General features: G+C 44.2%; 1 protein-coding gene across 4 annotated transcripts in view; it reads left to right on the top strand.

The window, feature by feature from the left end:
• Positions 1-13,301, top strand: part of LOC137346786 (multidrug and toxin extrusion protein 1-like) — a 42,205-nt gene extending 28,904 nt beyond the window's left edge. For all 4 annotated transcript variants that reach the window (XM_068010636.1, XM_068010635.1, XM_068010632.1 and 1 more), the window contains 4 exons: positions 332-464; positions 4,760-4,854; positions 6,765-6,846; positions 9,531-13,301. In XM_068010636.1, the coding sequence (XP_067866737.1) occupies positions 332-464; positions 4,760-4,854; positions 6,765-6,846; positions 9,531-9,769 (549 nt within the window). In that variant the 3' untranslated portion in view covers positions 9,770-13,301. The remainder of the gene's footprint in view (positions 1-331; positions 465-4,759; positions 4,855-6,764; positions 6,847-9,530) is intronic.
• The last annotated feature ends 2,640 nt before the right edge of the window (positions 13,302-15,941 follow it).

Below are 15,941 nucleotides of genomic sequence, written 5' to 3'. Positions count from 1 at the left end.
GTTACAGGTGTAATCCAATCGGACATAGAATTTTACAGCATAGAAACAGGCCATTCAGCCCAAACTGGTCTGTACCTGTGTTTATGCTGCACTCGAGCCTCCTCCCACCCTTCTTCATCTCACCCGAATGACCTTTAATGTCAACAATACAAGAAAGCGAGTTGACTACATGAGCTATTCCCTACATAACATCAGTGATTGTGTTCAAAATGTAATCTATTGGTTATGAATTATTTGAGGACGTTAAGTCACTAGGTTTAGTTTCCTTCCTGGAGAAACCACAGCAACTTATTGTGTAATCATGCTAATATATTGTTTGTCTATTTTGCAGGGTGTATGTAGTGGAGTGATAAGAGGAACTGGGAAGCAAAAACTAGGAGCTATTGGTAACCTAGTTGGGTACTACCTATTTGGGTTACCCATTGGAATCGCATTGATGTTTGCTGCAAAACTTGGTGTATTTGGTAGGAATTTAAATATATTTTTCCCTTTGCTTAATACCAGCAATTATCACCCTCCAACTGCTCTCTGGCAGACATTTAAGGAGATATTTCATAACTCTCGATAAAGATATATAACTTTGAGAAAGAAAGACGATATAAGAAGGATGCACCATCCGTGGCTAATGAAGGATAGTTACAAATTGAAAGAAAAGACATGCAATGCTGTGAACAATAGTGGTAGGCCTGAAGGTTGGAAAAAGTTTAGAAACCAGCAAAAGATGACTAAAAAATTATAAAGAGGGAGAAATTAGTACATGAAATTATACTAACAAGAAATATAAAAACAGACAGTAAGAACTTCTACAAGCATATAAAAAGGAAGAGAGTCGCTAAAGTTAGTCATTAGAGGATGAGACTGGGGAATTAATAATGGGAAACAATGAAGCGGCAGAGACTTTGAACAAGTATTTTGTATGTGTTCACGGAAGAAGACACAAAACATATCCCAAGAATAGTAGAAAAGCAAGGGGCAAAAGGAAGGGAGGAACTTAAAACAATCACTATCACTAGAGAAAAACTACTAGGAAAACTAATGGCACTAAGGGCTGACAAGTCCCCTGGATCTGACCCCCCGCATCACTAGGTTTTAGAAGATGTGGCTGCAGAGATAGTGGATGCGTTGGTTGTAATCTTCCAGAATTCCCTAGATCCTGGAAAGGCCCCAGCAGATTAGGAAACTGCAAATGCAACAACCCTATTGCAGAAAGGAGGGAGACAGAAAACAGGAAACTATAGTTTAGTTTAGTTTAGTTTAGAGATCCAGTTATAGGTCAGTTAGCCTAACATCTGTCATTGGGCAAATGCTGGAATCCGTTATTAAGGAAGTTGTAGCAGGACATTTAGAAAATCATAATACAATCAGGCAGAGTCAACATGGTTTTGTGAAAGGAAAATCCTGTTTGACAAATTTATTAGAGTTCTTTGAGGATGTAACAAGCAGGGTGGATAAAGGGAACCAATAGATATAGTGTATTCGGATTTCCAAAAGGCATTAGATTTCTTCTTTGGCCTCTTCATCTCGAGACACAATGGGTAAGCGCCTGGAGGTGGTCAGTGGTGTGTGGAGCAGCGCCTGGAGTGGCGATAAAGGCCAATTCTAGAGTGGCAGGCTCTTCCACAGGTGCTGCAGAAAAATTTGTTTGTCGGGACTGTTACACAGTTGGATCTCCCCTTGCGCCTCTGTCTTTTTTCCTGCCAACTGCTAAGTCTCTTCGACTCGCCACTCTTTAGCCCCGCCTTTATGGCTGCCCGCCAGCTCTGGCGAACGCTGGCAACTGACTCCCATGACTTGTGATCAATGTCACAGGACTTCATGTCACATTTGCAGACGTCTTTAAAGCGGAGACATGGACGGCCGGTGGGTCTGATACCAGTGGCGAGCTCGCTGTACAATGTGTCTTTGGCGATCCTGCCATCTTCCATGCGGCTCACATGGCCAAGCCATCTCAAGCGCCACTGACTCAGTAGTGTGTATAAGCTGGGGATGTTGGCCGCCTCGAGGACTTCTGTGTTGGAGATACGGTCCTGCCACCTGATGCCAAGTATTCTCCGGAGGCAGCGAAGATGGAATGAATTGAGACGTCGCTCTTGGCTGAAATACGTTGTCCAGGCCTCGCTGCCATAGAGCAAGGTACTGAGGACACAGGCTTGATACACTCGGACTTTTGTGTTCCGTGTCAGTGCGCCATTTTCCCACACTCTCTTGGCCAGTCTGGACATAGCAGTGGAAGCCTTTCCCATGCGCTTGTTGATTTCTGCATCTAAAGACAGGTTACTGGTGATAGTTGAGCCTAGGTAGGTGAACTCTTGAACCACTTCCAGAGCGTGGTCGCCAATATTGATGGATGGAGCATTTCTGACGTCCTGTCCCATGATGTTGGTTTTCTTGACGCTGATGGTTAGGCCAAATTCGTTGCAGGCAGCCGCAAACCTGTCGATGAGACTCTGCAGACACTCTTCAGTGTGAGATGTTAATGCAGCATCGTCAGCAAAGAGGAGTTCCCTGATGAGGACTTTCCATACTTTGGACTTCGCTCTTAGAAGGGCAAGGTTGAACAACCTTCCCCCTGATCTTGTGTGGAGGAAAATTCCTTCTTCTGAAGACTTGAACGCATGTGAGAGCAGCAGGGAGAAAAAAATCCCAAAAAGTGCGGGTGTGAGAACACAGCCCTGTTTCACGCCACTCAGGATAGGAAAGGGGTCTGATGAGGTGCCGCTATGTTGAATTGTGCCTTTCATATTGTCATGGAATGAGGTGATGATACTTAGTAGCTTTGGTGGACATCCAATCTTTTCTAGTAGTCTGAAGAGACCACGTCTGCTGACGAGGTCAAAGGCTTTGGTGAGATCAATGAAAGCAATGTAGAGGGGCATCTGTTGTTCGCGGCATTTCTCCTGTATCTGACGAAGGGAGAACAGCATGTCAATAGTTGATCTCTCTGCTCGAAAGCCACACTGTGCCTCAGGGTAGACGCGCTCGGCCAGCTTCTGGAGCCTGTTTAAAGCGACTCGAGCAAAGACTTTCCCCACTATGCTGAGCAGGGAGATTCCACGGTAGTTGTTGCAGTCACCGCGGTTACCTTTGTTTTTATAGAGGGTGATGATATTGGCATCGCGCATGTCCTGAGGTACTGCTCCCTCGTCCCAGCACAGGCAAAGCAGTTCATGTAGTGCTGAGAGTATAGCAGGCTTGGCACTCTTGATTATTTCAGGGGTAACGCTGTCCTTCCCAGGGGCTTTTCCGCTGGCTAGAGAATCAATGGCATCACTGAGTTCCGATTTTGTTGGCTGTACGTCCAGCTCATCCATGCCTGGTAGAGGCTGGGCTGCATTGAGGGCAGTCTCAGTGACAACATTCTCCCTGGAGTACAGTAATCGGTAGTGCTCAACCCAGCGGTCAATTTGCTTGCATTGGTCAGTGATTATGTCCCCTGATTTAGATTTAAGGGGGGCGAACTTCTTGATGGTTCTTGATTAGGTGCCACATAAAAGGTTACTGCACAAGTAAAGAGCTCATGGTATTGGGGTTAATATATTAGCATAGGTAGAAGATTGGCTAACTAAACAGGAAACAGTCAGGATAAATTGGTCATTTTCAGGTTGGCAAGCTGTAACTAGTGGGGTGCCACAGGGATCAGTGCTGGGACTTCAACTATTTACAATCTATATTAATGACTTGAATGAAGGGACTGAGTGTATTGTAGCAAATGTTCTGATCACACAAAGATAGATAGGAAAGCACTTGTGAGGAGGACACAGAGTCTGCAAAGGGATATAGATAGGTTAAGTGAGTGGGCAAAAATTTGGCAGATGGAGTATAATGTGGAAAAATGTGAGGTTACCCACTTTGGTGGGAAGAATAGAAAAGCAGAGTATTATTCAAATGGAGAGAGACTGCAGAATGCTGCAGTACAGAGGGACCTGGGTGTCCTTGTACATGAATCACAAAAAGTTAGCATGTTAGGCAGACCAAGTAATAAGGAAGGCAAATGGAATGTTGGGCTTTATTGCCAGGGGGATGGAATATAAAAGTAGGGGAGTCTTACTACAACTGTACAGGCCATGGGCAAGACCACACCTAGAGTAATGCATACAGTTTTGGTCTTCTTACTTAAGGAGGGATATACTTGCATTGGAGGCAGTTCAGAGAAGGTTCACTAAGCTGATTCCTGGGATGAAGGGGTTGTCTTATGAGGAAAGGTTGGGCAGGTTGGGCCTATACTCATTGGAGTTTAGAAGAGTGAGAAATGATCTTGAAACATAGAAGATTCTGAGGGGGCTTGACAGGGTAGATGCTGAGAGGATGTTTCCCCTCATGGGGGAATCTAGAACGGGGGGCACAGTTTCAGAATAAAGAGACTTTCATTTAAGATGGAGATGAAGAGGAATTTCTTCTCTCAGTGGGTTACTAATCTTTGGAATTTTCTACAAGAGAGCAGTGGAGGCTGGGTCATTGGATATATTCAAGGCTGAGTTAGAGAGATTTTTGATCTACAAGGGAGTAAAGGGTTATGGGGGGACAGGCAGGAAAATGCAGTTAAGGCTACAATCAGATCAGCCACGATCTTATTCAATGGAGGAGGAGGCTCGAGGGGCTAAATGTCCTACTCCTGCTCCTATTATGTTCTGATGATATGTTCACGCAGGCTGACCCCCGGCATCTGATAGAGGTGAAAGGGTCACATGGAGGAATAGAAGTGGATGGAAAACCCAACAACATTGTCTCCATACTCACTGCACCTTTTATTATTTTGCAGGTCTCGTGTCCGGAATGTTCATTTCTGTTTTTCTACAATCAGTTTTCTTTCTGACAGTGATCTATAGAATCAACTGGAATAAAACATCCAATCAGGTAAGAGCAGATAATAGAGATTATTTATTACACCCATGTCATTGTAACTTTTTGTTGTCTTCCCATCTCCTTGTCCCCTCGTACTATGCACTGTACCCAGCTAGCAGAATGAACAGTCAGTGGCTGGGACTTTACGGCCCTCCAATGAGTGGGCTGGTGGTGGTAGGGGCTGAAAAATTGAGTGGGAGGTGGGGGGGGCCGTTCCTGATGCCTTCCCACCTCCTCTGCAGTTTTACACTGGGCCGTGGCGGTGAGAAACGGCTCGCCCGTCCCAGGCCAATCAAGGCCCTTACGTGGTCAACTAACTGCCACTTAAGGGCCTCCTCCCACTGCTGCTGGTATTTTACCCACAGCAAGGGGGTGGCAAAGACCTCAAGAACACTGCCAGGCAAAACCTGACGGCCTTCTTATGGGCTGGAGGGGTGGTCCCTCCTGATCAGGAACTCTGTGCCCCACGGAGGGCTGCCACCAAAGCCTCAACCATCCCCGAGGCTCAGCACTCCCCACCTCTCCCTAACCGACCCCTCTTTCCTCGCTGGGACCCGGCCGATTGTCCCCAGCAAGGCCCCAAAAACATACCTGCTCTCCAGGGCGGTCCTTCCTCTTCCTGCCGTTGGCTGGGCTTCGTCCCAGCAGTGGCCAACGCTCCCAGTGGCCCTGCTGGGACTAAAAGTTGCCGACCCTCTGATTGGCTGGCAGCTCCACTAAGCGGGACTTCCTGCCAAGTAGGTGGAAGTCCTGCCCTAGGCCAATTCAGGCCCTGGGGAGCGAAAAATCCCGGCGTGGCTTCCTAGGCCTGGCAGAGGCAGGCTTCCCCCCAACATTTCAGCCAGTGGGCGTGGCCTCCCACTCAACATAAAATTCCGGCCAGTGCGTCTGCACACATCTATCAATGTCATTTTTCATTTGGCCACCCGGGAGTCGATAAGAGAGTCTCTTGGTTACTTTGCCACCCAATAGGAAAGTGCAAACTCTTAGATGAAAATTTCCAACCTGATGACTGGTGTCATCAATTTTGAAAGTTTACAAGTGCCCCCTTTTAAAGGGACACAGCTAATAAACTGTAAATCTTAAATAAAGAAAACTCTAGAAATTAAATTAAAATTTGACCCCTGGTATTGATGCCGCACTCCAGTCCCTCTGGCGCCTAACCATTGGTAGATATCCTCAAGTGTACTGGCGGACAGCATGCCCTCTATGCAGGGACTGCTGGACACAAACAAAGCAATGGAAGAGATGCAGGCGGTCGGGCCTCTTGATTGCCTACTGCCTGGATCTGTGGATAGGCATCTTGGCCAGGCACAGGAGCAGTAATAGGAATGTGCAGGGCCTCTCGTCACTGCTGCTTTCCTCCTAACAACACAGCTGGGATTAGGAATTCACAGTGTGGAAAATTATAGAGCAAATCACTCTGTGGTACACTGCACAGGAAATCTGGAGACACTGTCATATCTCCAGATAGTAACTTAGGCATCTGACCTTAATTTCTGCTAAAATCAAACCAACCTTTGGTTCTCTTGGTCACCTCTGCCACTTGCTTTACAACACATCTCAGACTGGTGGGATGAGAGGCTCCTCTCTCCACGCTCTGTTCCCAACCATCAGTAATACTGGTCCTCAGACTGGTCTGAATTGCCATTTAGCATTAAATTCAAGGGAATTCCCTCCCGACATATATGAACTCAGCATAATCTGTCACTGGGCTATCTCAAGAAGCAAGACTTGAAATGTCAAGTCTCCAGAGTGGGCTAAATGTGCAATTAGTATTAAATTAAATTAAACAATTAGAAGGTATGTTATATTTAAAGCACTTTCAAAACAATAGATTGGAGAGTGCTTTGTACAGAAAGTGCTACCTCTGTTGTGCCCTTCCTTCACCTTGCATGATGGATTTTGTGTTTTGTTTCAAGGCTCAGGTTAATGCAGGTGTGATGAATGATTTGGACACCTCAAACAGCACCTCTGGTGGCCAAATCCAGAATATCTCACCAGGTAAAAAAGAATGTTAACAAGTGAGAGATGAGTGAGAAATGTCTTTGATACTTTATCATTAAATTATTCAAAGTAATAACTTTGTTCATCTGTCAAGCTAATTGTGCTTCAAGAAATCCCCATTGTCAAAGATGCTCAGGAAATCTGCTATAACTAAGCATCCCATCCTGATTCAGCCTCGAGTTTAAAGTCACCCTGCTGCAGATCAGTGAAGGCAACTAGAAAATCAAAGATCTGTTAACACATGGAAGCAGTTATTTAGTGCACAAGAAACTGAAAGTAGAGACATAAGAGAGATGTGAAAGGCTGTTTCTGTTTTACTGCCGTTGTCCCAGAATTAACCATTGGTCAGCTCTGATTTCCCGTTACGCTCTCTACAGCATATCCTAATAAATTTCCCAGCAGATTTTGGCATCCCTTCAGTACTGGGGGCATGCAACAATATAACTTATCAACAATCTAAGCCAGCATGGATTTCTTAAGGGAAAATAAAGTTTAACTAACTTGGTGGAGTTTTTTGAAGAGGTAACTGAGAGGTTTGATGAGGGCAATGCAGTTGATGTGGTGTACATGGACTTCCAAAAGGCATTTGATACAGTGTCGCACAACAGACTTGTGAGCAAAGTTACAGATCTTGGAATAAAAGTGATAGTAGCAACATGGATATGAAATAAGCTGAGTGACAGGAAACAAAGAGTAGTAGCTAATGGATGTTTTTTGGGCTGAGGGAAGGCTTGTCGTGGAGTTCCCCAGGGGTCAGTGTTGGGACCCTTGCTTTTCCAGATATATATTAATGACCTAGACCTTGGTGTACGGGGCACAATTTCAAAGTTTGCGGATGATACGAAACTTGGAAGCATTGTGAACTGTGAGGAGGAAAATGTAGAACTTCAAAAGGACATAGACAAGTTGGTGGAATGGGCAGACAGATGGTAGATGAAGTTTACTGCAGAGAAATGTGAAGTGATTCATTTTGGTAGGAAGAATGCGGAGAGGGGGTACAATTCTAAAGGGGGTGCAGGAGCAGAGGGAGCTGGGTGTATATGTGAATAGGTCATCGAAGGTGGCAGGACATGTCGAGAGAGCGGTTAATAAAGCATACAGTATCCTGGACTTTATTAATAGAGGCATAGAGTACAAGACTAAGTAGCTTATGCTGAACTTGTATAAGACACTAGTTCAGCCTCAACTGGAGCATTGCGTCCAGTTCTGGACGCCGCACTTTAGGAAGGATGTGAAGGAATTGGAGAGAGTACAGAAAAGATTCACAAGAATGGTTCCAGGGATGAGAAACTTCAGTTATGAAGATAGATTGGAAAGGTTGGGACTGTTTTCCTTGGAGAAAAAAGGCTGAGAGGTGATTTGATAGCAGTATTCAAAATAATGAGGGGCCTGGACAGAGTAGATAGAGAGAAACTGTTCCCACTCGTGAAAGGATTGAGAACGAGACGGCACGGATTTAAAGTAATGGGTAAAAGAAGCAAAAGTGATAAGAGGAAGAGCTTTTTCACGTAGCCAGTGGTTAAGGTCTGGACTGCGCTGCCTGAGAGTGTGTTGGAGGCTGGTTCAATTGAAGCATTCAAAGGAGAAATAGACTGTTATATGGAAAGGAAGAATGTGCAGGGTTATGGGGAAAAGGTGGGGAAATGGTACTAAGTGAATTGATTATTCGGAGAACCGGTGCAGACATGATGGGCAGAATGACCTCCTTCTGCACTGTGACAATTCTGTGATTCTGTGAATTTATGACATTGCAGGACATTCCAGCCCAATAATGGTCAGGACTCCATATCATTGCAGTGACTATTTATTTTTATATTTCTTCTTATCAATTTAAAACAAGAGCAATTAATGTAAGGAATCCCCAGTGCAGCTAAGACATAATGGGATTGAATTTCCACAGGGGCTTAATTTGGGTTTTTCACACTTCTCAATCAGATGTATTAAAAGTTTTTAATGGTATATATGTTGGTTGGGTCCTCCCCGTAGATTATTCTTTCCTTTTAATTAATCAACTTAGGGAAACCCACAGGAGGTAATAAATGGCTCGTAGAATCATGGAATCTTACAGCACAGAAGGAGGCCATTCAGCCCTTCATGTCTGTGCCAGCTCTTTGCAAGAGATTTCCAGTTTATTCCCACACCTCAGCTTTTTCCCTATAACCCTGCAAATTAGTTCAAGTGTTCAATTTCTTTTCAAAATTTCCTCTTGCCAGTCATTGGTCATTTTTCTGGCTGTGTGACCACATGGTTTTGTGGTAATGGCTAGCAGCCATTAGTGAGAGCGGCCCAACTCTCAGTTTGATCATGGGGAGTTCTGAACAGTTAAGTAGAAATCCAAAAGGAAGAAAAAAGGCAACATATTTCTGTGTGCAAGTTAATCTACTGTTAGTTGCTGTGTTGAAATGGCCTCTTAAACTTGTTGGGAAGACTACACAGCCAACCCTTTGCAGACTGAATAAAGAACGTCTGAATTGAAGCAATCCAAAACTAGGAGGTCCAGGAACTTAAGTTGGTCACCGTGCTTTTGACAGGACAGACCTCCTGTATATAGATCATGTGGTATTGCCAATGGCTGGTAGTCATGGAGGAGAGCATTAGGCTGATCACTAGCCCTGCCTAGAAAATGGATCAACTGATACCATCATGTACTTACAACTTGTCAATGTGACATTCCTTCACAGAGGAGAACACAGAAAACACTGCAGTGGTTCTGATGCCCAATGTTTGTCAAGTGGAACAAAAGATAGACAAAGACCGTGTTACAGAAGTGCCTTCCATGCTGGATGCTGGAGTTACCACAGTTGGAGAAATCTTGTCCACAAAACAACTGATCATTCGTCGTGGCCTAGCCTTCCTTTCAGGACCGCTTGTTCTGGCAATTGGATTAGTGATACATCTTATTCTTGCAAAGGACATGTAGACCCCAGTGAACGTTGCAGAGACAAAGCAAGATTATTTTCTGCAGCATGAATGTAATGACTGTGCCCAAAGGACAACTACTTCCAAATATATAATGAGTTATTAACAATGATCAGTAATGAACTTATGTATTTCAAATATCTCATGAACAGTTGACATTTCAGTTGGATAGTATTAAGATTTAGGGATTGAAAAGACTATTTTCCCATTCAATAGCTGTGCTACAGTCCAATGAGCAAGCTGCCACTTTTCTGATCAGGGTGTGTTTGTCTTCGACCAGCTAGCAACAGCCTGACTTAGGCGTACCCATTATTCAACATCCCAGACTCCTCCATCACAGTCCCTGGGTATGTTTTATCCCACCAGCATGACAGCCCCTCCAGAATGAGATAAAATAGTACACAACTGGGTCAAACTTAAGCAAAGAAACCTCTTGCAAATTACCACCTACCATCCTTTCTAAGATGTTGAATCATTGTTGCTCCATGGTGAACACCACGAGGAGGAAGCATTGAGAGCAGAAAGGGCACAGGATGTACTTTGTTTGGGAGACTTCAATGTCCATCATCAAGAGTGGGTTGGTAGTATCACTACTGACCAAACTAGTTGTGTCCTGAAGGATCTAGCTAGCAGGCAGGGCCTGCAGCAGTTGGTGAGAGAACCAACACAAGGAAATAACATAGTTGAGCTCATCCTCATCAATTTAACTGTTGCAGATACTTCTGTCCATGACAGTATCAGTAGGAGTGATCACCACACAGTCCTTAGTTTAGTTTAGTTTAGAGATACAGCACTGAAACAGGCCCTTCGGCCCACCGAGTCTGTGCCGACCATCAACCACCCATTTATACTAATCCTACACTAATCCCATATTCCTACCACATCCCCACCTGTCCCTATATTTCCCTACCACCTACCTATACTAGGGGCAATTTAGACCAAACTGAGGATACCCTCTATCAAGTCTTACTATCTTACTTACTTACTTACTTCTATCAGGGCACTACCAATGTACTAAGTAATATGAATTAAGAACAGATCTAGCAGGTCATAAATGGGCGTCCATGAGGCTTTAGGCCATCAGCTGCAGCAGAATTGTAAAAAGCCACCATCGGTACACTCATGGCTCAGTATATCCCTCATTTCTCCATCACCCACAAGGCAGATGACCTGCCCTGGTTCATTGATGAAATTAGAACAGCATGCTAGGAGCAGCACCAATCATACCTGGAAATGGGGAACTGACCTGATGAAGCCTACCCCACATGGACTGCAGTGGTTCAAGAAGGCAGTTCACCACCACCTTCCTAAGGGCAATTAAGGATGGGCAATAAATGCTGGCCTAGCCAGCGACGCCCTCATCCCATGAATGATTTTTAAAAAAGCCACGACACAGGAATACATGCATTCTAAACAGTGGAGACAGCATGCTATGTGCAGAGCTAAGCAATCCTACAAACAACAACAACGACTTGTATTTATAGAGTATAATAATTCAATGTAGGAAAACACTTCCCATTCATTTCCATGATATAGAATTCCAGATCCAAGCACAGTCTGATGATTAAATGCTCACTTTTTTTTTACAGAATACAATTAGTTCACCAACACGTTTCATGAGGCTTGGCAACAGGACCCCTAAAGTTTCTAACTTAAATCTACTCTGAATTCTCCCCTGACCTTCGCCCTATCACACACTTTCCCTTTTGTTCTTCTTCCCCTCCTTTCACTTGCTGAAAACCCATCACATTTGTAACGTTTGCCAGTTCTGATGAAGGGTCACGGACCTGAAACGTTAACTCTACTTCTCTCTCCACAGATGCTGCCGGACCTGCTGAGTATTTCCAGGATTTTTTGTTTTTATTTCAGATTTCCAGCATCTGCAGTATTTTGCTTTTATTTTAATGTTATTTTTTGCCTTGCTGTGATCAGCAAAAGCCTCCAAACTCCTCCAGCAACTCACCACAGTGCTTCCACCAATTTTGCCTGAGCACAAGTAAGTCCAAAGCACCTCAACTGCAACTTGTTGAATGGCCCTTTAAATAATTCCAGCACAGGGTGTAACAACCTGTACCAACGGCACACTGATTCACCCAATCACAGTGATTGATTTGCAGCCTGTCATTCAGCTCTGTCCTCTGCAGCTGGAGGTGAGTGTTTTTTCTTCTTTACACAGAAGGCAGCTAAGTGGGGTTTACCTCAGAGGAGAAAAACAAAGCAAATGGTGCAGAAAAGATTAATCAGGAAGACTAGTTGAGCTTTGACCATGACAGTTAATGCAAGGCAGGTGTATATTAATCAGATGAGAGGCAAATTTAGGAGTGAAGTCAGGGAGATTTTTCACACTTTGAATGGCTGGGGTGACTGAAGCAAAAAGTCCTGGAATTTATTCGAGCAACAGTTGGGGGACTCTAGGCTCATGGATGAGTTAGGCTCGTTCAAATGGCCTCCCTGATATCTTGTTTCCTTCTGAGAAAGCAACAAGATGCAGAAGTCTAATCATTATTGGGCAAGACATGACTTTATGAGGTGTTTTCTGTCATATAGTTTGTGTACAATGAACTATAGAATTAGTTATTAACTAGACTGTGCTGCAAAGCTTGGAAAATTATTGGTTTGTTGAGTTTTAGATCTAAGCATAATTTTCATAGGCAAAGCTCTTATATATTAATCAAGATTAAGATGTACTTTGGAATTACCACTGCAAAATAAAGTCTAACTACTGGTTATCAAAAAGTTACAAGATAAGAGGAAAAGGCTTCAAGACATTCCAAACTACTTACCTATTCAACATCAGCTAAAGAATTTTGAAATCATTACCACTAAATTATTCATTATAGGTTACAAGATCATAGAATGATACATATCAGAGGCCATTCAGCCCATTGTGCCTGTGCTAGCTCTTTGAAAGAGCTATCCAATTAGTCCCACTCCCCTCCACTTTCTTCCCCATAGCCCTGCAAATTTTTCCTTTTCAAGTATTAATCTAATTATCTTTTGAAAGTTATTGTTTATTCTGTTTCCAACATCTTTTCAGGCCATAAGAGCTCGCTGAGTAAAAACGTTCTCCTCATCTCTCCTCTGGTTCTTTTGCCAATTATCTTAAATCTGTGTCCTCTGGTCATTGATCCTCCTGCCAAGGGAAACAGTTTCTCCTAATTTACTCTCTCAAATCCCTTCATAATTTTGAATGCCTCTATTAAATCTCCCCTGAACCTTCTCTGCTCCAAGGTGAACAATCGCAGCTTCTCTAGACTTTCTACGTAATTCATCTTTTGATGAGGAAGACCATTCAGCCCATCTTGCGTCTTGAAGGATTCTAGAGCTTCCTTCGCCCTCTCTCGTCTATTATAGCATCCAATCCTTTCCAAAACATTCCAGGGGTTTTGCTTCCATAACTCTTCGAGGGCCTCATCCATACATTGGCCACTGTTTATGTGAAGAAGTATTTACCTACTGTTTACTAGTTTGCATCTGCATAGCCTTATCCTACTGTCATCATGTAATTAAAGTTCAGAATTCACCCTCCCACATTATTCATAATTGTTGTACTTTGTTTACTGGTACAACTAGTGTGAATTATCTTACTGGAGAAAATAGAGCACTTTTCCATTTTTTAATATAAGAACATAAGAAATAGACCCCTTGAGCCCGCTCCACTATTCAATAAGATCAAGGCTGATCTTAGACCTCAACTCCATTTTCCTGCCCGATCCCCATATCCATTTATTCCCTTCGATTTTAAGAATTTATCACTCTCAGTCTTGAATATATTCAATGACTGAGAATCTGCAACTCACTGGGGTAGAGAATTCCAAGGATTCACAACCCTCTGAGTGAAGAAAGTTTTCCTCATCGCAGTCCTAAATGGGTGACTCTTTATCCTAAGACCATGCTCCTAGTTCTAGATTCTCCAGCCATGGGAAACAGCCTCTTAGCACATCATCAGAAACTTGGAGGACCCGAGGTGTCTACTGCTGAGATCACCCCTAGCGAAATCTCTGCTTTAGGAGCTGGATGACTTGCGGGTGGCTCCAGGACACATATTGAAGGCCCTCTCGCCTCGTGGTGGGATGGTGGAAGGGGGGTCATGAGCTATATATGGAGGGAATAGCCCTTGTCACTGAGCAACTATCCTGCTGTCTATCTTGGAGGTCCAAAGAAGTTGGGAATTGCTGACTGTCCATTGATGAAAGCATCATGGGTGCTGCCAGGATAGTGGGCATTCACCGAGATTAATTTCTTGGTGTGGTCGTACAACTGCACATTGACTGAATGGAAGCCCTTGCGGTTGCGGTATCGCACTCCGTTGGTGTGATCTGTTGACTACGTGTGGGCAGCCGATGGCGCCCTTCACTATCGGGAAGCCCGTTTTCCTGGTGAGCTGATGCGCTTTTTCATCTTGGCCTTCTCTGCTCAGGGAGAACAGGATACAGTTCCCTCTTCTCCTGAAGTGCACTTCTGTCACATCCCAGATGCTTTGAATTGTGACATGTTGCTGATGTTGCCAGTTCTCGTCTGGAAAGATCTTATTGCATAGAAACAAATGGTGACAGTGATACTCACAGTCACTGGGAGGGCCATCTCACCGTGGTTTGAGTCTCCAGGTCATTGTAAAGGAGGTGATGCAACTCCACCCCTGTCTCCTTTACGAAGTGAAGCCGCCGATGCACTGCCCCTGGCTCAACTCAATGTAGGACTGATACTCCCAGAAGAGCAAGTGACACTGCAATTATTGCCCCCATATCTATGTAAGACAATGTTATTCTCGGAAATAAAAAAAACTGCTGGAAATACTCTGCAGGTCTGGCAGCATCTGTGGAGAGAGAAGTAGAGTTAACGTTTCAGGTCTGTGACCTTTCATCAGAACTAGCAAAGGTTAGAAATGTGATGGGTTTTCAGCAAGTGAAAGGGGCGGGGGGGGAAGAAGAACAAAAGGGAAAGTGTGTGATAGGGCAGGGGAGATTAAATGACAGAAATTTCACGGAACAAAAGGCACAGAGAGTGCTAAAAGTTGCAGTAAAAGAAAAAGCATTAGTTCAGAGATTAAATAGCAGATTCTCTGACTTACTATGAGTAATTCCATGGGACATCTGTTTGTATTTATAATACAAATAATATAGAGGGTATGATTGAGAAGACAGGCTAGGGTTGTTATCCAAATATGAGCTAAGGTGCCCTGACCAGCTAGCCTCCGCTGTATGATTGTGGGCATTGAATGAGGACAGGATCAACCTCAACTGTGATGCTGTCCACAGTTACATAGCAGATCAACACTTATTCTCTCGTGTTACACAGGTCGATAGAAAGACTTGCATTTATATAGCGCCTTTCAAGTCGCCAGGCCGTGCCAAAGCACTCAATGAAGTATTTTTGAAGTGCATTCACTATTGTATCACAGCAGTCAATTTGCACACAGCAAGCTCCCACAAACCGCAATGTGATAATGGCCAGATAATCAGTTTATTTAGGTATTGGGTGAGAGACAGATATTGGCCAGGGCACCAGGCAGAACTCTTCTGTTCTTCTTTGAAATAGTGGGCTGAAATGTATGTTACCGCCTCCATGATCAGTGGCGGAAGTAAACTGTGGTGGTCTGCCCACATGGACCACTCATCGCGGCGGCTCATTTAAATGGCCGGGGTGGACCGCCCCTCCCCCACCCCCCCTAGATGACGTGGAGGGGTGGGCAATGCATCCCTGGCAACGGCGTCATACACCGCTGCACAGGCACCGACGTCATTTTTAAAGTGCTTTGAGCCCTTACATTTCATTTGAATTTTTAAAGAAATAGTGAGTTAGAATTTATTCCAAGAAATTAAATAAATGTTTCTAGCCCCTCTCCCACCCACCCCCAATAACCAAACAGTTTATTCCATGCCCTCGCCCCCACAAAATACTTATATTGCGCACCTGACCTTCCCCTCCCAAAAAAAGTTCACAAACTTTTATCTTTAACCCCTCCCACCATCTCCTACACCAATCATATTAGTTAGATCCCACTCCCCCACCCCCCACTGAAATACTTACCTGCTCCCCCCTCCCCACCAGTGTTACACCTTGGATCTCCAGATGGGGATCCGAAGGTACGGGAGCGCCAGCCACCGGCACAAATATCGCACCGGGACTGACGGTGGGAGCTGGCAAGTATTTAATTCATTACTTTTAATAAA

Source organism: Heterodontus francisci, chromosome 30 (assembly GCF_036365525.1).
Source record: "Heterodontus francisci isolate sHetFra1 chromosome 30, sHetFra1.hap1, whole genome shotgun sequence".
Lineage (NCBI taxonomy): Eukaryota > Metazoa > Chordata > Chondrichthyes > Heterodontiformes > Heterodontidae > Heterodontus > Heterodontus francisci.
Note: the sequence above shows the minus strand (reverse complement) of the source record. Positions and strands in the feature narration are given on the sequence as shown.